Here is a 27057-nt window from a genome sequence, read left to right on the forward strand (position 1 = left end):
CCTCCAAAGTGCTGGGTTACAGGTGCGAGCCACCACAGCTGGCCTAAAGCAATGATTTTAAAAAGAAGACACTTTTTTTTCCTCCTTTCAAATGAGCTGGTTTAATTCATGGTGATACAGAATTGAGGGGAGAAGACCAAAGAGCGCCCTCTGGCAGGCTTCTGGGCGGCTTTACCTTACATTCACAGCTCAGGTGGGAATGACGGTGAGAAGCCACTAGAGGTGTCACGTGACGTGCCACTGTCAGATTTTTAAAGTTTATTCTTGAATGTGCAACAGGCTGCAGGGCAATGCTCACTCTAGGAGAAGATGGCAAAAGCTGTCCTGGCAGGGATGCAGGTGTTGAAACAGGAGTGGAGTCCAGGCCGCCACCGCCCAGGCACAGAGAGCACGTGCTTTCCGCCAGGGGTCTTAGTTCCAGCTGTGGCTGGGCCTCCCTGCGGCCTGTGCTTTCGGCCCCTTGAGGTTCTGGTCCGTTTTGCTTTCTGCTGGAAGCCTCTCATCCCTGTCCCTCTCCTGGGCCTGCTTCTTGGGCTGTCTCGGAGGCTTCTTGCCATCTTCATGGTCGGACACGGTGCCTACGGCCCCTTTCCCAGACCCTGCCACAGGAAATGGACAGAAGACACTTCTGAGAGGTTGCAGATGCAAGTTGCAGACTGGGAAGGGTCTTTAAAATGGCTGCTGCTGAAATCATTGTGTTTAATGTAGTCAGATTCACCAGTCTTTTGCTTTATGGTATTTTTATGTGTAATTTATGAATACAGCACCATGGAGTCAGTTAGGGGCTCATATCCAGAACACCAGGACAGCTGGCTGGGTGTGCCTGTGGTCCCAGCGAGGCGGGAGGGTGGCCGGAGCCCTGGAGTCGGAGCCTGTGGTTTGCTGTGATCGCACCTGTGAATGCTGCTACATTCCAGCCTGGGCAACATGGCAAGACCTCGTCTATTAAAAAAATAAATAAATAGGCCGGGCACGGTGGCTCAAGCCTGTAATCCCAGCACTTTGGGAGGCCGAGACGGGCAGATCACGAGGTCAGGAGATTGAGACCATCATGGCTAACACGGTGAAACCCTGTCTCTACTAAAAAAAAAAAAAAATACAAAAACTACCTGGGCGAGGTGGCGGGCGCCTGTAGTGCCAGCTACTAGGGAGGCTGAGGCAGGAGAATGGCATAAACCCGGGAGGCAGAGCTTGCAGTGAGCTGAGATCCAGCCACTGCACTCCAGCCTGGGCGACAGAACGAGACTCCGTCTCAAAAAAAAAAAAAAAAATAAATAAATAAATAAATAAAGCAAAAATAATAATAACAGTTACAAACTAGGGAGAATGAGACACAGACATTTCCCACAGGAGGGCATGGGGATGGCTAGTTAAAGCCATCAGGCTCATTAGCAATTAGAGAAATGCACTTAAAGCACAATTTAAAAGCCAAAAGCTCCACACCCTTAGAATGGCCAAAATTAAAAAGATGGACACCACCAAGTGTTGAGAAGGATGTGGAGCCCGCAGCATGCGAGGGTGAGGGGGGCGCCATGGCCCCTGCCGCCATCTCTCCAGCTGCCCGCCCTCCCTGCCTCCCTCCCTCTGTGCCCACCTGCTCCTCTTCCGGTTCCCTCTGCCTGGCTGTTTTCTCTAGTGAATGTCACTCAGCCGGCAGCTCCTGGCTTAGCAAAGCTCGCGGGCATTCGGCTCTGTGTCCGCCTGTGGCTCTGCCCCTGTCTGTGTGGCCCCCCCACCAGCCAGCTGCCCCCTCTGATTCTGAGCCCCAGAGGGCAGGGCAGCCTCTGCCTAGGCACATCTTTGTATGTCCAGCACCTAACATGGGCCTGGCGCTTAGGCGGGTCCAAGAGACACCTGAGTAATGGCACCAGTCACCTGGTGCTACAGCAAAAGCGTTCCCTCCGAACAGTTTTGGGCTGCTCTCTCTTCTTTAGGGCATCTGGACCCAGCCGAAAAAGTTGAAGATGCTCGCCCCAAGTTATGGTGTGCTCTGAGCGATGGCAAGGTGACTGTGTTCGATGCTTCTTCCTGGACCATCCACCAGCACTCCTTTAAAGTGGGCACTGCAAAAGTGGTGAGTACATGAAGTGTCAGGAAAGAAGCCTCTGGATTCACGTGATTTCTGAAACCTGAGTGTGTTCATCCATATTCGACAGGAGAATACAAACTATTCCACAGCATCACTCAGTTTCTCTAAACAGGAGTCTTAACTTTTACCTAGAGTTTTTAAATTAAATGTAAGCTTGTTCCAACCTTCTACTTACATGTCCTTATTGAAGGAGAAGATAATGGCTTTGACTTTCTCATCTAAAAGTAGATTTCAGGCCCCCATCTAAAAATAGATTTCGGCCGGGCGCGGTGGCTCACGCCTGTAATCCCAGCACTTTGGAAGGCCGAGGTGGGCAGATCACGAGGTCAGGAGATCAAGACCATCCTGGCTAACACGGTGAAACCCTGTCTCTACTAAAAAATACAAAAAATTAGCCAGGCATGGTGGTGGGCGCCTGTAGTCCCAGCTACTCAAGAGGCTGAGGCAGGAGAATGGCGTGAACCCGGGAGGCGGAGCTTGCAGTGAGCCGAAATCGGGCTGCTACACTCCAGCTTGGGTGACAGAGCAAGACTCCGTCTCAAAAATAAATAAATAAATAAATAAAGGTAGATTGCAGGGGCTCACACCTGTAATCTCAGCACTTTGGGAGGCTGAGGTGGGTGGATTGCCTTGAGCCCAGGAGTTTGAGACCAGCCTGGGCAACAGAGTGAGATCCCATCTTTACAAAAATTAGCCGGGCATGGTGGAACGTGCTGTGGTCCCAGTTACTTGGGAAGCTGAGGCGGAAGGATCGCTTGAGCCCAGGAGGTCGAGGCTGCAGTGAGCCAGGATTGCACCACTGCACTCTAGCCTGGGTGACAGAGCCATACCCTGTCTCAAACAAACAATAATAATAATAAAAAAATAGATGTCAGTTCTGTGAAGTGGAGCCATTGTGGTCTCTGCCTGCTTATTAGGGACCTCACATGACCCTTTGGGAACAATTTCCTTTTTTTTTCTTTTTTGAGACAGGATCTTGCTCTGTTGCTCAGGCTGGAGTGCAGTGGTTCAACCACGGCTCACTGCAGCCTCGACCTTCTGGGCTCAAGTGATCCTCCCACCTCAGTCTCCTGAGTAGCTGGGACTACAGGTGCCCGCCACCATGCCTGGCTAATTTTGTATTTTTTGTAGAGATGAGGTTTTGCCATGTTGCCCAGGCTGGGAACGGTGTCTTCCATCCCGTACAGCACTAAGATTCCCATGGACCAGGGTCTTAAAATGAACCTGCAGAGTTTCCTGGGAACCCTGGTGTTTCCTGGTGGCACAGTGGTTACTGGGTCTCTTTTGGACCAAAAGGGGAGACAACTGCCTCTGCAGTGACTTGAGTGTTATCCTGTCCCCATGTGCCAGGTGGCAGAGACGAGGGCCCAGCAAAACTCAAGTGTCCACTCGTCACACATTGGGCCTTTCATTTAGAGCAAGCTTGTCCAACCTGTGGCCTGCAGGCTGCACGTGGCCCAGGAAGGCTTTGAATGAGGCCCAACACAAATTCGTAAACGTTCTTAAAACATGATAAGTTTTTTTGGCAATCTTTTTCCTTTTAGCTCATCAGCGATCGTTAATGTGAGTGTATTTTATGTGTGGCCCAAGACAATTCTTCTTCCAGTGTGGCTCAGGGAAGCTAAAAGATTGCATACCCCCGATTTAAAGCAAGTTTGAATTGTTTCTGATAATTTTAAAACAAGTACAACTGTTAATACATTTTTAGTAATGTGTCCTTGGCAGTGCCATGGTGTCGCCTCTTCCATGACCGTGGTATCCTGAGTGTGGAAGCTGGGATTCCGGCCCTGCTCATCCCTCCAGGCCTCCAGCGGCCCCTCCTGCCTCCAGACTATCATTTCTTGGGGATTTTCCCTGTTTGCTTGTCAGAGCTGGAGCTGCCCCTCCCTGCAGATCTGTGTGCACTTCCCTGTTGCCCGAGAGGCCGCCGAGTAGCTCCCCATGCTCTGCGGCCCCACACTCCCCCGCACCGTGGGCTACGCGCCCTTTGTCCATGTTTCTTCTGTTCTTGCTCACAGATTTGCAGATGATTATCACATTTAAATTGCATTTTATACTTTTCAAAATATTTTCGCATCTATACTGTCCTCCTATCCAGTGGGTTCACCCTCCAAGCAGCCACCGCATCATGGGATCTGCCGAGAAACGCTCATGCCTTATTCCTCGAGCATGATAGGATTTATTTTTTTTCCCCATGTTTAATGTGAAAAGAACACTCCAATGGAGTATATACCTAAGTATATACTAGGCATTGGTTGGTATCTTTTTTTTTTTTCACAGGGTCTCACTCGCATTGCCCATGGTTGGAGTGTAGTGGTGCAGTCACTGCCCACTGCAGCCCGGACCTCCTGGCTTAAGCGATCCCCCCGCCTCAGCCTCTCGAATAGCTGGGGTTATAGGTGTGCACCACCACAGCTGGCTAATTTTTGTATTTTGAGTAGAGGTGGGTTTCACCATGCTGCTTAGGCTGGTCTCAAACTCCTGGGCTCAAGCAATCCTCCTGCCTCGGACCCCCAAAGTGCTGGGATTACAGGTGTGAGCCGCTACACTCGGCCGTGGTATCAATTTTGATGGCTGTGCTCCCTTGTCTAAAAATAATGTGGCAATCCATGGTACAGTATGTGCTTGCAAAACTGCTATAAAACAAATACTGTGAATTCAAGTACATACCACCAAGAGGGTGGGACCACTCTGAGATACCGGAATAGCAAACTTTACATGTTAGCAAGGTAATGAGAGATTGCTAAGTCATTTCCCCTCGTATTCAAATCATGAGTCTCAGATGATAAATAAGATCCATGATACAGTAAAAATATTGACAAAAGTCTAGTAATGCTTTAGATGAAACAAAAAAAAAAGGAAAAATTAGGGAAATTATTTTTCTAAATTTAATTTTTTTCAGCTCATTCTTAGTTATAAGCATGTCAAGCCTGGGCGCAGTGGCTCGCGCCTATAATCCCAGCACTCTGCGGGGCCGAAGCAGGAAGATTGCTTGAATCCAGGAGTTGGAGACCAGCCTGGGCAACATGGGGAAACACCATGTCTACTAAAAATGCCAAACATTAGCCAGGCGTGGTGGCGCATGACTCTAGTCCCGGCTACTCGGGGGGCTGAAGCGGGAGAATCACTTGAGCCCCGGAGGCTGAGGCTGCAGTGAGCCATGATCATGTCACTGCACTCCAGCTTGGGTGACAGAGTGAGATCCTGTTTCAAAAAATTAAAATTAAAATTTAAATTTAAAAAATTCTGATTTCAAAAAGTCCAAACGCAATCATTGTGTTGACTTTGCTTAGCCAGAAACCCTGAGCACACCCTCTAGACCCTGGGGGCACTGCCAGTTCTGCTCGTTCATATATAATTGATCTCATCGTTTAGAGTCTGTATTTGCAAATTCGACTACCTGCTAATATTTACTTGTAACTCCCAAAACACATACTCGTGGCATTTTCTTGGCGATCCACAGACATGCATGTGCACAGAGTGGGGAGAAACTTGAGTCGCCCAATGTGTATTTTCTGGGCCAATGGGTGTCCTTTCCTTGGCCTGACTGGTGCCACGGTTTTCACGTGTTTTTGCTTTTTGTTGGTGATTTTGCCATTTCAGATAGCCTCAAGCATCGAGCTCCCTAAGCACAAGGAGGCGTTGGCGTGTCTTGCAGAGAAAATGCATGTGTGAGATGAGCTTGGTTCAGGCCGCAGTGATAGTGCTGGCAGCCGTGGGTTCCGTGTTAATGAGTCAACCATACATAGTCAATGAGGTGTCTGTAAACAGAGCACGCAGAGAACAAGGTTAGGCACTGACGGGTGGATGAGAATGTCAGGGCCAGAGGCTCCCAGGACCCTGAGCCGGCGTGCCCCCTAGGAGCAGTGGCTCCATATCTGCTAATTCAGCATTTGCAGTAAATGTATAGAATATGACTTCACCAGTATCGAGACTGACTGATTTCTCACATTCCCGTGGCCTCCCATTAGAACTGCATGGTGATGGCCGACCAGAACCAGGTGTGGGTTGGCTCAGAAGACTCCGTCATCTACATCATCAACGTCCACAGCATGTCCTGCAACAAGCAGCTCACAGACCACTGCTCCAGTGTCACGGACTTGATTGTGCAGGACGGACAGAGGGCACCCAGGTGCGGGTGGGCTCTGCTGGGGAGAAGGGATTGTTTGGCTCATGGGTGGGCAGAGGGTACAGCGGGTAGGGCTTCCAAGGCTCATGCCCACAGGGGCCAGGCAGGGCGTACAGAGTGAAGTGGATCTGGAACGAGGAAAGCTGGGTGGTGTCCTCCGTCCGCTTCTGCTCACGGGTGCGGAGAACCCATGAGACCATCGGGGGCCAAGCGTGGTGATGAAGGCTCCACACCTGGCCTTCCTGCTGAGCTTGCTGTGGGCATGGTGGCCTGGGGCAGCCCCGAGAGGGCACAGCCTCCCAGAGGAGCACCAGCCATGGTGTCAGAAGCCTGGACTCGCCTGGGAATCGCCTGCGTGCTCAGTGTTGGCCTTGGGCTGCCGGTTTGTTGCCGTGTCCCACAGTGGGAGCAGCAGTGGACACAGTGGGCATCTAGGGAGATGGGAGGAGGAGGTGGGGTCTCCTCAAGCAGAGGCCCGTGGTGGGGAAGGTGCTCAAGGCTGCCCATTTGGTCCAGGCAGCCCCAGCCCTGGGGGAGGGGCTGCACTCCCCACTCCTTTTTCCCCTGACTCAGTGTCAGGGGTGCCTGTGTCAGGCCCTGCTGGGGTGGGAAGGGAGGTGCTAGCCTGGAAACAAAGCTGGCTCAGGAGGTGCAAGGGTGGCTCAGGGTGCAGGCTCGAGCCCAGCCCCGCCCCACAGCCACCTGCACCTGCACCTGCAGCCAACCCATGTCACCTGAGAGCTCTGAGGAGCGTGCTGGCTCCCTGGTCCCTTGTGACGAGGTTCCATTTCAGTTCATGGTCATGTTGTGGTTCTATGACCAACACCTCACTAAGCCTGCGGTTTGCAGTAGTGGGAGAGGTGGATGTCCCGAGAAACCCGTCTTTTTCTGCCGAGTCAGTTACATTTGAGCCAAGCCTGGCTGTGGCCGCATTCACAGTATGTTTGCACGTTATTATCATGTTTGCAGGTTATCCATGTTGAGCACATTTTCTCTCATGGCGACTTGGTTCTTCCCTGGGTTAAAACTTGCGCAGTGTTTTCAAGGGCCCGAGTTAAAGGTGTGTGGGTGTGTGTTTTGTGCCCCCAGCGAGGTGTACTCATGCAGCATGGACGGCACAGTGCTGGCGTGGAATGTGAGCACACTGCAGGTGACCAGCCGCTTCCAGCTGTCGAGCGGCGGCCTCACGTCCATCAGACTGCACGGCGGCTGCCTGTGGTGCTGTAAGTCCGGCCCCTGCCCTCAGAGCGGGCAGCCTACCTCCCTGCTCTGGGAAAAGGATGCTGAACGAGAGCAGAAAGCCTCCTTCCTTTGCTTCACGCCTTTCCAGTCTTTATTTTAAACTTGGGTTCCCTTTCTGTGGCCACAGAAACCTTTACTCCACCTGCACTGCTGCTCCTGCAGGTTCCCCAGGCCTCCCTCAGCTTTTCCACCCGGTGGCTGATGGGACACCTGCCTTGCCCGGATGCACCACTGCTCTCCTGCCCCTCACCTTGGCTTTCGCTGTGCCCTGCTCTGGGGTTGAAGCTGGCCCAGGTGTCCCCCAGAGTCACGGCTGCTCCTCTTGGGAGGCCTCTGTGTGCGTCATGTCTCCACACCTGGGGCAGCTGGCAAGCCCGTGCCCTGTTACCCTCGGCCGCTTGGCACAGAGCTGCAGCCTGGGACTCTCCGTGGACCCAGACTGGGCATTTTGCCAGGGGGTGATGGGAGGAGCAGGTGCTTTGCCTGGCGGCTGTGTCTGCATTTCTGGACACCCCAGAGCACGGAAGTTGCCTGCACTTTGAGGTCTTCCTCGGCGTGTGCCAGATTACATGAGTGACGGCTGGAAATACATTTTCTTCTTTGTAATGGAAGCATGTTTCACATATAGTAAAGCCTGCCAAAAACTGCTCAGTTTGTTGTGTTTTGACAAACATCTAAACTACATAACCATGAAACAAGTCAAGATATGCAGCATTACCATCACAGCTGAAAGCGTCTGTGCCCCTTTCCAGGCCATGCTCCCATTCCAGGGATACAAGTGCTCTTAGTTCTGTCACTCTGACTTTGATTTTTACAGAACTTTCTATAAATGGACTCTACAGTATGCCTTCTTCTGTATCTGGCTTTATTCAGTCAGCAGAATGTTTACGGTATTCATCGCTGACGTTCTGAGTATCAGTATCAATAGCTCGTTCCTTCTTGCAGGGTCATATTCCATTGTGTGCCTATGGAACAACTTGCTCATCCTTCCCCTGCCCCAAGTGGGCACTGGGTTAACTCTGCTTAACTGTTTGAAAAACTGTCAGACTGTTTTCTGAAGTGGCGGCATCAGCTTCCACCCCACCAGCAGTCTCAGGCTTCGTTTCTACACATCCTCACCCAAACTGGTTCTCACCTGTTTTTACTGACACCATCCCAGCGGGCGTGAAGTGGTGTCCTGTGGTTTGGATTTGTGGCTCCCTCATGGCTGATGGTGCTGAGCACTCTGTCATGTGCCCGGTGCCCACCGACGCCTCCTCTGGAACAGTGCCCATGCAGGCCCCTGCCCACTGTTCCGCTCGCTTTCAGGGCCAGTAGCAACGTGGTTGGGTGCAAGCCAGCAATTGTCCTTCTTCACCTCATCTGTTGTTTGTTTTGTCTTCCTTTCTTGCCCTCTTTTGTATTGAATATTTTTATGTTCAATTTAATCTTATTGTTTTTAAGCATTATCTTTTGTTTTATTTTTCAGTGGTTGCTCTAAGAATTGCAATATGCAACCTTAACCGATCACCCTCCTCCTTAACTAACTCTGATACTGCTTCACAGATAGGGTAAGAAGTTTACAACAGTGTCAACTGTGGTAATCCCAATAATATATTCTTTACAATTTTTTGCTTAAGCAGTCAATGATCTTTCAAGAAAATTAAGAAAAATTAAGAAATTGCCCACATACTTACCTTTTCTGGTGACCTTCATTTCTTCTTAAAGACCCAGGTTTCTATCTTGCATTTTTTCCTGGTAGACCTCACCCGTGCGCACCTCAGGTGCCATGTGGCACATGGCGATCCCCCTGTCACCACGCTGGAAAGAGCAGTGGGCCCGGCTCTGGTGCTGGCCTCTTACATTGCCAATGGCGCTTCCTAGCCCCATCCTAGCGCCTTCCTTCCGCAGGCACAGGTAACAGCATCATGGTCATGACAACGAATGGATTCCTCTGTCAAGAATTGAAGATTGAGGAGCACTTCAAAGACATCAGTACCTCCTTCCTGGCCTTCCAGCTCCTTCCCGAGGTATCCCAGCAGGGGCTGTGGGCCTAGCATGCGCGTGGCCCGGGGCCCACAGCCCACACTGTGCCCTGTGTTTTAGCAGGAGCAGCTGTGGGCGGCCTGTGCAGGACGCAGCGAGGTTTACATCTGGAGCCTGAAGGACCTGGCCCAGCCCCCGCAGAGGGTGCCCCTCAAGGACTGCTCTGAGATCATCTGCATGATCCGGGTGAAGAAGCAGGTAGGGTAGAGGGCCCGCCACCCCCTGCATCCTCTCCAGGTCTCACTTGCCCTGACCGCGTCCCCATGCTCCCGAGAGCCAGCCTCACGCCCTCGTGCCCTCCTGCCTTAGCCTCTCAGGCCCCCCTCCTAATAGGCACGCGCAGGGTTGGCACCAGCGGGCCCACAGGTCACCATGTGCTGGTTTCATGGTGTGGTCCAAGCACTCCACAGTGCATTCCCCCAAACTGGATGGCTTCAAATGACAGAATTTAATTTTCTCACAGTTCTCGAGGCCGGAGGTCCAAAACCAAGGTGTCACCAGAGCTGCTTCCCTTGGGGGCTCGGGGGGAGCGTGCACTCCAGGCCCTTCTCTCCGCCACCCGCTCGTGTGGCCGCCATCCTTGGCGTGCCCTGACTGTGGACGTGGCACTCTAATCTGTGCCTGCGCCACACGGCGCTCTCTCTCCGTGTGTGTGTCTCTTATGGGGATGCTGGTCATACTGGATTAACCACATCTGAACTATCTGCAGACTGTTTCCAAAGAAGCTCACATTCTGAGGTTCAGGGAGGACATGGATTTGGGGGGACACCGTTCAACCCATTAGAGTCTGCCCTCTGGCCCCCCAAATCCACATCTGTCCCACATGCAAAATACACCCCCTCCGTCACTGCATCCCCCGAAGTCCTAGCCCATGCCAGCATCAGTTCTGAGCCCCAGATCTCCAAGTGAAGCCAGTGCCCTCCGATGTGGGTGAGCTGTGGGCGGGTCCCACCTGGGGCAGAACTAACCTCTCTTCCACGGTGAACCTGCGCAGCTAGAAACAGTCATCTCTTCCCAAAATACAAGGCTGGGCCAGGCAGAGGCTAGACATTCTCATCTGAAAAGGGAGAAATTGGAAGGAAAGCTGGACTTCCAGGCCCCGAGCAAGTCTGAGACATGGTGGGGCGGGGGCGGGAGAGGGGAATTCATTTAGCATTTTCCCCCATAACTTAATTGGGATATAATTGACAAAATTATATATATCTAAGGTATACAAGGTGATATTTCGATATACATTGTGAAACAATCACAAGCTAATTACCATATCTGTCACGTCACACAGGTGGCGTTTTTTGTTTGGTGAGAACACTTAAGATGCACCCCCCAGCACCTTTCTAGCATGCAGTGCAGTCTTGTTCCCTAGAGGCCCCTTGGCCATTAAGTTCTAAGCCTGAGAAAGGTCCTCTGCACCTGCCAGGTGGCCCTGACCCTCAGGCGGCAGAGCCCCTCTCCAGGAAGGCCGTAGATTTGGAGGCACACGCGTCCATTCCGGGTAGCCAGGCAAAGCCCTGGCATGCCTGGGAGGGGCTTCTTTCCCCACTGACCACTCCTGTGTCTCCCTGGCAGGTCTGGGTGGGCAGCCGAGGGCTGTGGCAGGGAATACCCAGGGGGAAAATCTACGTGATTGATGCGGAGAGGAAGACCGTGGAGAAGGAGCTGGTGGCGCACACGGACACCGTGAGGACACTGTGCTCGGCCGAGGACAGATACGTGCTGAGTGGGTCGGGCAGGGAGGAGGGGAAGATCGCCATTTGGAAAGGGGAGTAAACATGGCTGAGCCTGCCGAGTGGAACCGTGCCCTATGTGTGGGGACAGGCTGCCCCCTAGAGCCCGCCAGGATCAGAAGCCCAGAGGAGTGGCGGGACAGGGCAGCCCAGGCTCGGCGTGGAGCCCGCTTACCGTGTGGCCAGCCGCAAGACCCATGGCCACGCACCTTCTCTCAGGCCTTCGGGCACCCCGGTTAGACTGCACCAAGGGTGTTTCCTGTTGGGGTGTGTCTCAGGCGGGCAGCTGCATCTTGTTTGTGATAACCTCTGCTGGGAGGTTACTTTGTGTGTTGCCTAGAAAGTTCTGGAATCCACAACCAGGGGCTGGCACTGAAGCAAGCAGCTTGGCCGAGTCACAGGTGACCCGTGGCCCTCACGTCTCTGGTTTTACCTTTCCTTACTTCATTCATTCACTCACCCAGTCCTTATGAGTCACCGAGGAACACTGGGCTGGGCACATGACAGTGAGCCGGGGGCCCCGGGACCTCCAGAGAGGCCTGGGAGAAGGGTGGTTCAGGTAACCACTGTAGTCTCTCTCCCATCAGAGAAGGTGGACAGGGCCTACTCAGATGGAGGGGACCACCCTGGGATCAGGTGTTTGGGACAGGGGTTGGGCCAGCTGAGGCAAGCTGTCTTTTTTCCTTTTCTTTTTAGTAAATGTAAAATTTTTATAATAATCCTAGAGACCTTTTTTCTACCAAAGATCACAGACCAGAAAAAGTTCCATCTAAAATACAATGCTCAGGAAACTACACGGGATCAACAGGAAAATACCATCATGTATGATCTCGTCTTGCAGTGTGCCGTTCAGTTTCCCGGAACTCGCGTGCGCACTGCACATGTGTACGTGCAAGATGCTTTACTGAACTCAGCAAGATCTTAGCTGTACAGAAATATTTGCAAAAGAGACCCTTTGCACCTTTTTACTGTAATGTTGAGATTTCATTACTTAAATGTTCTATGGAAGGTTCTGGTGTGGTTGTTGGAGCTGGAGGGAGCATCTCAGCACGTGCTGAGGGCGTGGGGCCTGCCCCCTGGGCACCCATCCACAAGCTGGGCCATGGAGCCCTGGCTTCCCAAGACGCAGCCCCAGAGCTGGCTCATCCTGAGGGTCTCTGGGGGTGTTTGCCAGGCTCCTGGGATGGGCCACTTTCAGAAACTCTGCAGTGCCTCCAGATGGAAAGCTGGGCCTAGTCTCTGGTTGGGTCTGCATTTTGGAGAGTCCACACCATGGACCAGGTTTTCCCACAAGGCTCAGCTTTGCGTAGCCACTAACTCCTTGGGGCGGTCTGAGAATGTGGGCGGAGCAGAACCGTGTGGCCTCATCCTCCCGCAAGGCTGCGCCTGCAGCGGGAACAGCTTTCCACTTTCTAGCTGGGGAGAGGTTGGGTTTTGCTTCTGTAAATACAGGAATCCTCATGATAAAAGCCTGTCAGAAATACATGTATACATTATTTAATGCCAGTCCTCATGTAACCTCAGGTATCTTCAGCTTGTGGAGAATAAATCTGGTTTAATAAACACTGATGTCCAGCTTCCTCACTTCACCCAACAGTGACTGGGGGAAGGTCTTGAAAATGACCCAGGACCATTCTGAACGGGCTCCTTCCTCACTCTAGGCACCGGTCACGTTATTTTAATGCAGATTCTTCAGGTGTTTTCTCCATGGTGATAATTTCCAAGATCTTACTTGACAGGGTGTTGCGTTTTAGGAAATGGTCACTCATATAAAAGAGAAAACAGACGTGAACGAGGTGCTGGCCAGGGAGAATATGTGCTGGGCAGGCCTGGGTTCCACGTCGATTCTGTGTGATGCAAACAGAATCCCGGCCAGTGTTTACTGAAATGGAAAGGGCACTCTGATGCCTTCGATGTTTTTCCCTGTGCTTCGGAGAGATTCCATTAGGAGCGATTTGTCATGGAAAGGCCCCAAATGAGCCGGAATTCATTCAACAGACTGTGATGCTGTCCCTGCCTCTGCTTTAGAAACCTGAATTAAATTGGGGCAAAAAAGTATTTCTCTTGAACTGGAAATATTTTAATAGAATTTAAGTTCTCCTGCCGTATTTCAAACAACAGAAAAGAAAGCTTGCTTTAGGGAGCGGGCACTGTTCACAACGCCAACCAAAAGCTCACCCCAAGTCCCCATCACTGAGGCAGAGGTTGTGGAGACAATCACCTGGTAACATTTCCATGATTTGTTCTTGGAAGATGTGTGTACATCAGCTGTTTTCAAAGGACAGCCCTTAGCATTGGATGTGACTGTAACATCTGAAGTAAAAGTGCGTGAATTTTGCCTACTTCTTGAGGATTGCTTGCACAGATGAAGGGGTGCTTTCTCCGCATGGCTGAGGAGGGCATGGTTGGAGAGTGCGGCAGGGTTGCCTCACTGTCTCTGCTGTCCACAGCTGTCTGCATGTCTTGGAGCAATACTGTGCCATCCCCCAGAAGGCAAGGCAGAGGCTCACAGACACAGGGCTGGCTTCTGTCGCCTGCGTTGCTGCCGCTGAGCTGCAGTGTGAGCCGAGGCGTGCATAGGACTGCGAGGAGCTCTGCAGTGATCTGCCCTGGAACCTTGGTGGATTCTTAGAGACACAGCCTGGGGTCACGGGCACGGCAGATGCACTGGGGCCAGTTGGGAGGCCTAGCTGCAGATCTATCCAGGCCTAGCTGCAGATCTGGCCACAAGCCCTGAATCCCCTGTAAAACAGGGGTGTTCCTTCTTGCAGGGCCCACATGGAGACCGACGGGGGCACACTGAACACCCAGTCTGTTGCTGGGCTCCCAGGAACATCTCAAAGAATGCTCCATCCTGGCCTGTGTGCTGGGCCCGTGAAAACATTAAGGGAGGAGAAATGAGAATGCGATGGCTCCTGTTGCGGGTTGAATGGCGCCCTCAAAAACATATGTCCATGTCCTGACCCCCGGGACCTGTGAATCTGACCTTACCTAGATAAAGGGTCTTTGCAGATGTAATTAAGGATCTGAAGATGAGCCCCTCCTGGATTCTGGGCGGGCCCTAAATCCAGCGACAAATGTCCTAAGGAGGAGAGGAAAAGACACATAAGGAGAGGCCACGTGAAGACCGGCAGAGGCAGGAGCGATGCAGCCACAAGCCCAGGAGCCTGGAGCCATGGGGAGCTGGAAGAGGCCAGGACGCTGCTTCCCCCGGAGCCTTCAGAGTGGGTGTGGCCCTACCGGCCCCTGGATCTCAGACTTCTGGCCTCCAGAACGGTGAGAAAATAAATGTCAGGTGCATGACCCCCACCGCCACGCCTGTTTGCGGTGTTTGTTCTGGCAGCCACAGGAAACTCTCCCAGCTCCTGTTTGTTGCCGGTGTGTTGCCCGTGTGCCCCAGTCAGGTGTTGTGCCAGGGGCTTTAGGGGCACGGTTGTGTATGACCCTCAGGACCCTGTGGCATGGAGAGGATCACCCCCATTTTACACCCAGGATACTGTGGCCCAAGTACTAAGAGCAAAGCGGAGGTTGGGGGCATATACTCCTCCCTCCAAGAAGGCAGGGCTGGCCTTCGGGAGGCCCTCAGAAGCTGCTCTTGCCCTGGCGTGCAGCCTTTCTTTCCACCAGTGCTCTCACCTTTAACAAGGCACTGGGAGGGGCTGAGGCTGGTGGTCCTGAGATGTGTTAGCCCCTGGCCCATTCAGGGAGGATCCTGGGATGAGGGAGGGGGTAAACTCACCTTACTTTGGTGGTGGAGAAGAGTAAGTCGCACTAGCTCTGCATCTTTCCCTGAGGGCCAAGGGGGCATATTCTGCGGCTTTAGGTGCTGGGCCAGCAAACCACTGCTACGGTTCTGCTGGGTCTAGTGGTAGGCATCCGGGGCTAGGGGCTGAGGCCCTGTGTGCAGAGGTTGACAGGAGGCTCAAAGGAGATGCAGTAGGACAGTGGTGCAGGTAGTGGGGCCTGAGCATCACTGACATCCCCACAGGGATGGCTACAAAATTAAATATTAAAAAAGATTTACCAAAAAAGACAGGAAAGCAGTGACAGAGGAACAAAAAGCCAGATGTGACAAGTAGAAAATAAGTAGCAAGATGGTAGACTTCCACCTAACCATAATGATAATTACATTAAGTGTAAATGGATGCAATACTCCAATTAAAAGGCAGAGGCTGTCAAACTAGATCTAAAAGGAAACCGAACTATAAGTTGTCTATAAGTGACTCACTTTAAATATAAAAACACAAATGAGGTAAGAGTAGAAGGATGAAAAAAGTTTTAGGCTGGATGTGGTGGCTCACACCTATAATCTTAGCACTTTGGGAAGCTGAGGCAGGAGGATCACTTGGGCCCAGGAATTCAGGACCAGCCTGGGTAACACAGTGAGACCCCCATCTCTATAAAAACATTAAAAAATTAGCCAGATGTGGTGGTGTGGACCTGTAGCCCACCTACTCACGGGGCTGAGGTGGGAGGATCGCTTGAGCCTGGGAGGTCAATGCTGCAGTGAACTGTGATCATGTCACTGCACTCAGCCTGGGTGACAGAGTGAGACCCTGTCTGAAAACAAAGAAAAAGAAAAAGTTTTACTATGCCAACAGTAAGTATTAAAAAGCTGGTATGGTTATATTACTATCAGACAAAACATACCTCTTGGTATACTACAAGAAACAAACAGGGAAAACATAATGATAATAAGGTCAATTCATCAAGAAGATGAATTAACTAGTAATAGAGATTTAAGAGTTATGAAGCAAGCATGGTAGAACTACAGGAGAAAATAGACAAAATCCACAATCATAGAGGTTTTAACACTCTTCTCTCAGAAATTGATAGAAAAAGTCAATAAAAAATTAGCAAGGATATAGATTTAGCAACACTGTCAACCAGCCTGACCTGACGTAGAACACTACAGCCAACAACAGGAGAATATCCATTCTTTTCATGTGCACAGGGAACGTTCATCAGGCTGGATCACACGCTATAAAATAAATTTGAAGATTTAAATATTACAGACTATGTTCTCTGACGACACAGAAATGGAATGGGATATCAACAGTGATAATATACCTAAAAATCCCAAAATTAAAATTTTGTTGGGAAATTAAACAACATACTTCAAAATAACCCATCAGTCAAAGAAGAAACACAAAGGAAATTAGAAAATATTTTGAACTGAATGATAGTGAAAACACAATATATCAGAATGTGTGGGATGCAGGCCGGGTATCGTGGTGCATGCCTATAATCCTAGCACTTTGGGAGACCAAGGCAGGAGGATCCCTTGAGCCCAGGAGTTCGAGACCAGCCTGGGCAACACAGGGAGATGCTCTCTCTTCATTTTTAAAGAAAATTAAAAACCAAAATGTATGAGACGTAGCTAAGGAGAACAATTATAACTTTAAATGCCTCTATTAGCAGAAAAGTTTCAAATCAGCTATCTAAATTTTAATCATAAGAATGTAGAAAACAAATGCATATTTAAATAAAATAAGTAAAGGAAGGTAGTAATAAAAACCAAAACTCAATGAAAGGGAACACAATCAGCAAAGGCAAAAGTTGGTTCTCTAATTGATAACCCCTATCAAGGCTGATCAAGAAAAACACACCCATGCACGAATTTCACTCCAATATCAGGAATGAAATGGGATGCAAATCTTACATACGTCACAAAGATATTATGAATAACTAGTTTAGATAAAATATGCAAATTTCTTAAAAATAACTTCATGAAACCAACACAAAGAGGAATAAAATCTGAGGAGTCTTACGTCTATAAAGGCAATTGGTTTGTAGTCAAAAATCTCCCAGAAAGAAGACATCTCCCAGAAAGACGAGCTCTCTAGGCTGAATTGCTTTCACTAGTTAATTCTAATAAACCCTTAAGTATGGTATAATAGAATTTACAGAAACCCTTTCAGAAGAACAGAAGAGGAGAGAACCCTTCCAAACTCATGTTAGGAGACCAGCATGAACCTATAGTTGACAAAGATCTTAAAGGAAAGTAAAATTATAGATCAATTTCCATCAGAAATATAGATGCAAAATTCCTTGGGTATCTACCCAGAGGCAAATAAGTCATGATATGAAAAAGTCACTTGTATGTGCATATTTATAGCGGCACAATTCGCAATTGCAAAAATATGGAACTAGCCCAAATGCCCATCAATCAGCGAGTGGATAAAGAAAATGTGGTGTATTTACATCATGGAATACTACTCAGCCATAAAAAGGAATGAAGTAATGGTATCCACAGCAACCTGGATAGAATTGGAGACCATTATTCTAAGAATGGAGAACATCATATGTTCTCACTGATATGTGGGAGCTAAGCTATGAGGATGCAAAGGCATGAGAATGATACAATGGACTTTAGGGACTCAGAGGGGAATGGTGAGACAGGGGCAAGGAATGAAAGATTACACATTGGGTACAGTGTACACTGCTCAGGTGATGGTACACAAAAATCTCAAATCACCACCAAGGAACTTATCCATGTAACCAACCTGTTCCTCAAAAACTTCAATTAAACAACAACAACAAAAGGGCCAGACACGGTGGTTCACGCCTGTAATCCCAGCACTTTGGGAGGCCAAGGTGGGCAGATCACCTGAGGTTAGGAGTTTGAGACTAGCCTGACCAACATGGAGAAGCCCCATCTCTACTAAAAATACAAAAAAAATTAGCTGGGCGTGGTGGTGCATGCCTGTAATCCCAGCTAGTCGGGAGGCTGAGGCAGGAGAACTGCTTGAACCTGGGAGGCAAAGGTTGCAGTGAGCTAAGATTGTGCCATTGCACTCCAGCGTGGGCAACAAGAGTGAAACTCTGTCTCAAAAACAAAACAAAACAAAACCAAACCACAGATGCAACTTTCTTAAACAAAATATTAGCAGATCAAATCCAGCAATATTTTTAAAGGTTAATATATCATGACCAAGTGGGGTTGCAAAATGCAAGGTGAATTTAACATTCAAAATTCAATCAATGTAACTTAACATATCAGTAGAACAATGGAGAAGAGCAACGATCATCTCGATAGATGCAGAAAAAAGGAACTTCCTCAAATTGATAAAGGGCATTTACAAGAAACCTACAACAAGCATCATACTTAATGGTGAAAGACTAATTGCCTTCCCCCTAAGAATGGGAACAAGGCAGGGATATTCACTTTCTCCCTTACTATTAACATTGTACTAGAGATACTAGCCAGGGCAATAGGGGGAAAAAAAGGCATAAAGATTGTACTGGTTCAGCAGAACATGAGGGGCAAAAAAAAGATGATTGTACTGGAAGAGGCAAAGCCGTCTTTATTAGAAGACAGCAAGACCATTTATATAAATCCTAAAGAATCTATTTTAAAAACTAGAATATTTTTCTAGTTTTTTTCTATAAGGTACTGGATACAAGGTCAATATACAATCATTGCATTACTATATTCTAACAGAAAACAACTTGTAAACTTTTAAAATACAGTAACATAAAAGAACACATTCAGTAGAAATAAATTTAATGAATGATATAAAAGACTGAAAACTCAAAAACATTGCTCAGAGAAAATGTTAAAGACCAAAATAAAAGATATACCATTTTCATGGACTGGGAGATTAAATACTTTAAAGATGTTAGTTATCTCCAAATTGCCCTGATAGATTCAATTTAATCCCAATCAAAATGGTAACATAATTTTTAAAAAAGAAGTTGCGAATTTGATTATAATATATATGGAAATGCAAAGTAGAATATTTAAGATAACCTTCAAAAAGAAGATCAAGCCAGGTGGAATGGCTCAAGCTAGAAGCCTGGTATACCTTTATGCTTTACCAAAAAGCTATAGTAATTAAAATAGGGTAGGATTTGACATAAATATAGATAATTAAACCAATGGAACAAAATGTAGGGTCTAGATGCACAAGCATAAAGTCAGTTGACTGTACAAAACAAAAATTCCAAGACAATTCAGTAACGAAAGTCTGCTCAGCAAATGGTGCTGCAACAACTGGATAAATGTATGGAAAAGGGAAGCAGCTCAACACTTATCTCACTACACATAATTTAACTCAAGGTGGCTCACTGACCTAACTGTAAAGCTAGAAGCTCTAGAAACAAGCATATCCTTGCCACCTTGGTGCAAAGATTTTTCTAGAAAGCACACACAAAAAAAGCTAAACACTAAAGAAAAAACTGATAAATTAGACTTTATCAAAATATATCATTAAGGAAAAAAGAAAATATTTGCAATACTGTATCTGACAAATAATTTTTATCCAAAATATATAAAGAGTTTTTACAAATCAATAACAAGATGAACAGCTCAATTTAAAAATGGGCAAACAAATGGCTCATACCTGTAATCCCAGAACTTTGGGAGGCCGAGCAAGGCAGGAGGACTGCTTGAGCCCAGGAGTTCAAGACCAGCCCAGGCAACATAGGGAAACCCTATTTCTACAAAAAAAAAAAAAAAAAAAGCAGGGCATGGTGGTGTGCACCTTCAGTCCCAGCTACTCAGGAGGCTGAGGCAGGAAGATGGCCAGAGCCCAGGATGCTTCAGTGAGCCATGATCAAGCTTAGGCACTCCAGCCTGGGTAACAGAGGGAGACCCTGTCTCAAAGAAAAAAAAAGAAAAAAGAAAAGTAATACCCTAGAATGCTAACAGCTATTAAAGAATGCAGTTGGTCTACATGCAGGAACAAGGAAAGTTTAAGATATTTTGCTAAACAATAAAAAATGTAGATTGCAAAACTCTGCATAGTGGTCCAAATTTCATTAAAAAAAAAAAAATTGACAGTAGTGTGGAGACAAACAAAGATGCCTGTAATCCCAGCACTTTGGGAGACCAAGTGTTGAGGCAAGCTGATCATTTGAGGTCAGGAGTTCGAGCCCAGCCTGGCCAAAATAGTGAAACCCCATCTCTACTAAACGTACAAAAATTAGCCGGGTGCAGGCGCCAGTAATCCCAGCTACTTGGGAGGCTGAGGCGGGAGAATCGCTTGAACCTGGGAAGCGGAGGTTGCTGTCACCTGAGATTGTACCATTGCTCTCCAGCCTGGGCGACAAAGTGAGACACCGTCTCAAAAACAAACAAACAAACAAACATACACACACAAACAAAAAGACTGCGGGTTGGGAGGCCTGGGGCACCGATTCTCTGTCTTGGCGACTTCTTCTTGCCCTGTGATGGCCGTTGGGCACACAGGGCTCATCCTTGGTGAGCATCCTGGGGAAAGGCCAGGAAAGGGGCGCAGCGCCGGGCGTCCGCTCCTAGCCTGGTCGCTCGGGGGCGCGTTGGCGGGGTGCAGGTCTGGTGCTCGCTCAGGCGGGCCAGGCTCCCGCGCTGGGTGAGGCAGCTAGGGGGGCGGAGAAACACACGCCCCTGGCCCCTGCCCCGCCGTCATGGCTGCCCACGACCCGGGGGCGGGGGTCCTCGTGGGGTGCCTATTCCACCTCCCTGCCCACAGGCACTGGGCCCCGGGCGGCCACAGGGGTGCGGGGCTCCCGGTGTCTCGGGCTCCCACTGCTCCAGGCCCGCCCCGGCGGGGAGCGTCTCCGTGGCCACAGTGGTGCGGTGGCCGGGCGTCCCCTGCAGGAAGCTGTTCTCGCTGGCTGCCTCCTCCACCTGGGAGAGAAGCGCCTGGATTTTGGGTCCTGCCGCCCTCCGCGGCCGTGAGCCTCCACCTGTGTTCCCAAAGCCCAGCCCCACTTCTGGGGGCGCGGGGCGTGCCATGGTGGGCGGAGGCTTCCGCGGCCCCTCCCTGCCAGGGACGGTGGGGCGGGATAGGGCGGGGCTGCGCTTACCGGGAGGACGACGGGGGACGCCGTGGGCTCTCATCAGCCACGGCGGCGTCGGGCAGGGTCCCGGGCAAAGTCCCAGAGGGCAAGCGGAGTCCCAGAGGGCAAATGGGGTCTTGGCTGCGGAGTCTGGGTGGCCTTGGCTCTCCGCCCCACTCCCATCTGGCCGAAGGACGGCGGCCATCCCTTTAGTCCCCACGACAGGGCGATCAGCCTGCGTTTTGCAGCAGGGCGCCCAGGTAACAGCGCCAGAGTGGCCCAGTTGGGACTTGTCCCCAGGTCCGGAGGCTCCTGGCTTCCGTGGGCCCCCAACTGCACAGGTCCCATCCAGGAGCCCTGGGGTGACACCCCCCAACTATCAAAGTCCCTCCTCCCTTTCTCCCTAGCCTAAGCAGATCCCTTCTACCCCACACCCCCCGCCCTGCTGGGACCCCTTCCATGCCCCACAAATCAGAAGAGCCATTGAAGAAAACTCGCTTCCGGATTCAAACCCCAGCTGCCGGGTAACCTGGGGCAAGTCCCCTCCCTTTCATTTCCTTCACTGCCAACTGCCAGCCACAACCCTCAGTGAGGTGCCAGAGGACAGAGATGACTCACTCTGCCTGTAGGGAGGTCAATGGAGCGCTCTTCCCGCCGCCCCAGGACCCCGTTATGCCCCCTGGGGTGCCAAAGCCAGCCGCACACACCGGGCACCCCGTCCTCAGCCCAGCATGGCCACTCCTGCTGGCAGCAACAGCAAACAGGCTGCCTCCTTACCACACTGGCTTCAGAGACAGTCAGGAACCCTTCAGCAGAGGTAGACCGCGGGCCCCATCCTGACTCCACCAGAACAGGCCTGCAGAAGGCCTAGGCCTCAACCCTGCCTGAGCCAAGACCCCTCATACCTCCAGGCACAAGGAGCACCCATGGAGGGGCTACGGCTGAGGGGGCCTGTGCGTGGGTTGCAGGGACAGGCCCCAGGTTTGTGAGCTGACAGGGTCTCTGGGGAACAAATGCTGTCATACTTGGGCCCAGCTCCTCTCTGCAGGCCTCAGCCTACTAGACCCATTAGGCTCCAGGAAGGCAGAAGGCAGGAGACCATAGGGAAGTGACAGACACACCCACATCATCATGTCAGAGGGAAAAAGTTTATTGAGTCAGCCACAGAGGAACAGAGAAACAGACGCAAGGAGGTTCTCTGTGCATGGAAGAAATCAGGGCACTGCACAGCTGAACCCTGTGCAGGACAGAGGGGCGTGGACAGCAGCGCATGCCACAAACATTCGCCTGGCAAAGAAACAGAGCAGAACCCAAGGGCTCTGTGTACACACAGACACAAACATGAGGCCACTGTCACCCAACTAATAGAAAAGAGTGATACGACCCTTCCTTACGACCTCCTCATAAAATGTAACATTATGTGTTTAACACACACTTATACCATTGCTAAATCAGCAAGAGCTATTATAGTGCTCCAACTTAATAAGTTGATAAAAAGCTGTCCTGTGGCCAGTTCACAATGGAACTAAATAGTTTCATTCCGAGATGCCTGGGGAGTTCCTCTGGCAACGAGGCATTTCCAACAAACGGGTCGTTCTGTCACCAGGGGCTGGTTTCAGTCCACGGTGCCCCTGCGACGTGCCCCTGGCAGCCCTGTGGAGGGCAAGGGGATGCCGCTGGGAGGGGTGCTCAGTCCTCCTGGAGGCCCCAAGGAGGGGCTGGTCAAGGGGCCACCTTGAGGTTTGGGGGATCTGGCCGGAGAGTGATGGCTGGCTTTGCATGAGGAGGTGACAAGAACTTTAGGCTGGGTCCCCAACATGCTGTGTGCACGGGCCTCTTCAACCCGGAACTGAACTGACACCTCTCCCAGGTGGTGAAGGGCAGAACCCCCCCCCAGGAGCTCTCGGAAGCGGGGGTCCCTCACGACAGGCCTGTGGTAGCAGGCTTGGAGGCAGGGAGCTGGTGTCTCTCAGAAGCGGCATGTGCTGGTGGGAGGCGGAGGGACAGATGAGGCCGATTCCGCAGCAGCAGTCCCTCGCACGCTGTGTGGTGGCTAAAGCTGGACCAAAGTTGAGGCAGAAGCGAAACAGCGTGGGAAAAGGTGTCCATCTTTTCTGAAGCCGGTTAATGTCTAGTGTGGACAGCAGCAGTATTTGGTGTTTTACAAACTGGGTCTCTAATAGGGGCCGCCATCGCTGGTGGCTGCACAAACCATTAGCCATAGAAAGGAAGAGTTGGTATCTTTGAGTATTTTTCAAACGATCACCTGAACATCACCGCCCCAGAGGTGGGAGAGCCGAGGGCAGCCCGCAGCACCCCTTCCACCCCTCTTGTTGCTGCAAGGACGGCTTCCTGTTCAGCTCTGGGGTTCTAGATGGTCACAGACCAAGTCCTCCACACCTGGGGCCTTCAGGATACACTCCTGAGAGCTGCTGGAAGCCACTAACCATCTGAGGAGGGCTCAGCGGCCCTGCCTCCCCCCAGGGGACAGGACTGGACGGAGTGCTTCTCCCAGGGGCCTGAAGTTTTCAAGGACAGGTATCCAAGAGACAGCACACGGCGCTGGCATGTTCAGTGGCAGGTCGGATGATTCTAGCTAAGACGCCTGCCTGGGAGTGAGAAAAACAACACTCCAAAGCTAGCTCTTCAGCCGCCAGGGACGTCATGATGCCAGTCTGTCGACAGACCTGGGAAAGGGGTCACAGGAAGACCGGCCCAGCCGGGAGCTCACAGCCTCTGCCCCTTCCCACCAGCTCGCATTCCGGCACCTGGAAACTTCTGCCGTGTGTTAAGGGGAAGCTCGTTAAAAGATTTTTTACTTAGCTGACTTGTATAGGGAACATAAACCACCACAAACGAGACCAACGTTCTCCTAGTTTGGTAACCGGTCTGTGCGCATCGCACAAGACTCGACGCACCAACACCCTGCCTGACACTCCAGCCAGCGCGCAGAGGCACCTGGGACACCAGCCTGCACAGCCCAAACCCCAAGGGTGCCATGAGCCATACTCCAGCTGCGTCCTCAGCACTGGATAGCTGGCCACCTTCCCCAAGTGGCACCTGCACGGCCTCCTCTTCCTCTGGGGCAAGGCTGCCAGCCAGAGCACCTCCCCTTTGACATTGACCAGTGTCCCCAGCCCCGCCTTGGTACTGCATCTATCTGAGGTACAAGGTTAGAAGCCACAGACACCTGAGCGGCAGCCTGACCAACACAAGCTGCGGGCACAATGGCGCGTTGCGGACAAGACAGCCAGCCCACCTGCCCTTCTCGGCTTCCCTTAAGACACAAGGTGACGACACGGACAGGTTCAAGTGAGTGCAATCTGGAAATAATCTCAGTGCAAGGGAGGGGTTGAGGCTAAAGGATGCGGCGATCTGGTCCTCGCTGTGACCAGGCCGGGCCCACACGCACTGCGAGGGCCCTGGTCACCCGTGCCTGCCTCCCAGGAAGGCAGCTCCAGAAACCGACACTACTGACCCCGGACCCCAGCCCCCACGGTGCCCACATTTGGGGTCCGCACACTGACCTGCACACTAAGGAGGGCTTTGCTTGCAAACACCTGAAGGGCTGATAACTTGACGAGTCTACAAAGTGTGCGGCCACTGACTCCTGTCACCGAGGAGCACCTGACAGTCACGCCTGTCCCTGGCTGACCCTGGCTTCCAGCGCGTTCATACTCTGGCAGCGACTGTGGCAAGGTCATGCGCAGGGCACTGAATGGCCTTTGTTATCCTTACTTCAGATTAGCCGAGGCTGGGATCTCAAGGGTTCACACACTGTTCAGACGGGGGTTGCGAAGCCCCTCTTCCTCCTCAAACTCAAGTCGCAGCCAGGCCGAGATTTCTGCACTCCCAGCTGGCGAGGAATCGGCTTTGGTGAGCCCTGGAGCCGGTCCCTGGGCCTTCAGATGAGGGTGGGAAGCCTTGGGCAAGGGGCGGCCCCCGGCTGAACCCATGTTTGGTGTGGTTTGGGTCGGATCTTGACTCGGGTCAGGCCGTTGCCACCCATGTCTGCTGCTCTCTTGCCACCATCTGTTTTACAGTCGTCAGGATGAGAAGCTGGAGAAACCAGCTACGACGGGGGCTGCGCCTCGAGGTCCTGACAAGCACAGCCAGGTCTGAGAGAGGGGACCTACAGTCTTAAAGCCACTAGAGGATCAAGTTGCATAGAGTGAGCTGCCACAGACGCCCGGCCGAGGTGAGGAAGCCAGGGGTGCCGTCCCCCAGAGAAGAAGGGCCAGAGTGCCCAGCCCACGGGGCTCCCGCTGGCCGGAGGGCTCGCAGCAAAGCTGGCAGCACTTTCAGTAGTCGGACTCGCCCTGTCCAAGCACGAGATTCACAAGGCCATTCTCAAGTTTCCACACATACAGAAAATGTTCTTGAAGTCAGTCCTCTGCGATCCTGGGACACCGTGGCCTGGCGGACACACCACGTGTGAGCAGGCACCCAACTGCCACCCGGACACAAACACACAATCTACAAAGTGCCACCAGCGGCAGGAGACATGGCAAGACCAGAGGCCCATCAAGTACATTAAACAGTCGTTCCTCTAAATACACAGAAAATTCAAGTAATTTATTCCAAAACTGCTTTAGCTTCATCTTGAAATATATATATATGTGTGTATATATATATTTGCTCTAGAATGATTATATTGCAGCATGATTCTCATGCATTTCAAAGTACTTTATTTAAAAAACAACTTGAGGCAGCAAAAGTATTACAACTGTCTGACTTTATCCGTGTGATGTGCGGGGCCTCTGTCTCCTGATCTCAGTAAGCTTACACTGACCGTTTCAAATCAGAAGAGCAGAAACGGCTTAGTTCTAAAGAGACTGTGGTTTGGAAAACATTTCCAAATAGCTGCAGTACTTGCTCGAGTTTTGCTTATTTGCTGAAACCAGAACGACTGTGCGGAACCCTCCAGTGACACGGGCCTTCGCTGTCCCAGACGTACGCTTCCCTTTGCACCTGTCCTGATTCCAGCGTCGAACAGGTGAGCAGGCGAGGAAGGCATGGAGTTCTGACAGGTTCCAGCACGCATGTCCCCTTCACAAGCGGGGAGGCCCTCGCACATCCACACGCCCGAGGTAGCCTTGCGGCGGGGGAGGCAGGGCCCACCGGGAGCTCTGCTCTCAGGAATCCCCAGCAAATGGTTTAGAGACGCATCAAAGTGCAGTGAAAGTCAACGTTTCCTTCCCCGATGTTCGGAGGGGTCTGGAGGGGCAACCTGGCCTCCTAACAGAGTCCTTCAGATGGGACCAGCGGCGTCCCGTGGCTGGGCGCAGACACTCGCGCGCACACGCAGGAGCCCGTCTGGGGCTCACGCTCCGCCCCCAGGTGGTGCCCATCCCATCCCTGGGCACGGTGGCTGGGAGCCGCCCCTGCGAATCACTGTCTTCTGCCCAGGCCTCCCGGACCAGCCTCCTCCCAGCTTTGGTGTGCGGCCGCTGCCCAAGGACAGGGCTGCCCTGGGCACAATGTGTCAAACTCGCTGAGGAAAAGACATGCTGTTCTTCTAAGAAAACCACATTGCGGAAAAGAAAATTTTTTTTCTAAAATAATCATAAGAAAAAGACTCTCCAACAGCTGCGGCACCAGCCAACATGACGAGACCTGACAGACGTCAATACCTGCAGGCGTCTACAGAGAGGAAATTTGGTAAAAATACTTTAGTCACTGGCTACACTACCATTATCTGAACCATTCAGATAAGACGTAGCAGAGAATGTCAGATTTTGTTTTCAATTGTAATTTTAGAAATGCAAAATCTTATTTTTTCTAAATTGCTTATTGTCTATATAAATGTTTTATATAATTTTAAAACATGCAGAATAATATACCTGCAGAATAAAAGAGCTGAAATTAAAAGATCTTTTTCAATTAAAAAAAATATTTCAAATGATTTTTTTAATTATCGAAAAAGTGGTTAGTGTGGTATTTTTGCCTAGTAGCTCAAACCTACGCTACGACTGCTGAATCGTGGCTATGGGGGCGGAGGGGTTCTGGCCCGCACTGCCGGGTCTGCCACAGCAGCTGCAGGGTTCCGCGGTGTCTCTGCTCCCGCCTGTGGCCTGGCCCCA

General features: G+C 51.0%; 2 protein-coding genes and 1 pseudogene across 3 annotated transcripts in view; 1 reads left to right on the top strand and 2 right to left on the bottom strand.

Annotated features, from left to right (window-relative positions):
• DENND3 (DENN/MADD domain containing 3) overlaps window positions 1-11267 on the top strand; it is a 97921-nt gene extending 86654 nt beyond the window's left edge. The window contains exons 16-21 of the mRNA XM_011990151.1: window positions 1935-2074; window positions 6061-6221; window positions 7308-7441; window positions 9351-9469; window positions 9546-9683; window positions 11052-11267. Of these exons, the coding sequence (XP_011845541.1) occupies window positions 1935-2074; window positions 6061-6221; window positions 7308-7441; window positions 9351-9469; window positions 9546-9683; window positions 11052-11252 (893 nt within the window). The 3' untranslated portion in view covers window positions 11253-11267. The remainder of the gene's footprint in view (window positions 1-1934; window positions 2075-6060; window positions 6222-7307; window positions 7442-9350; window positions 9470-9545; window positions 9684-11051) is intronic.
• Window positions 11268-22100: 10833 nt separating this feature from the next.
• Window positions 22101-23083, bottom strand: LOC105546850 (annotated as a pseudogene). The gene has a single exon (XR_001007150.1). The product of XR_001007150.1 is annotated as an uncharacterized LOC105546850 (transcript).
• SLC45A4 (solute carrier family 45, member 4) overlaps window positions 22110-27057 on the bottom strand; it is a 47733-nt gene continuing 42785 nt past the window's right edge. The window contains 2 exon segments of the mRNA XM_011990152.1: window positions 22110-26545; window positions 26548-26617. Coding sequence (XP_011845542.1) covers window positions 26493-26545; window positions 26548-26617 — 123 coding nt within the window. The 3' untranslated portion in view covers window positions 22110-26492.

The sequence above is a fragment of the Mandrillus leucophaeus genome, unplaced genomic scaffold (genome assembly GCF_000951045.1).
Source record: "Mandrillus leucophaeus isolate KB7577 unplaced genomic scaffold, Mleu.le_1.0 Scaffold371, whole genome shotgun sequence".
Lineage (NCBI taxonomy): Eukaryota > Metazoa > Chordata > Mammalia > Primates > Cercopithecidae > Mandrillus > Mandrillus leucophaeus.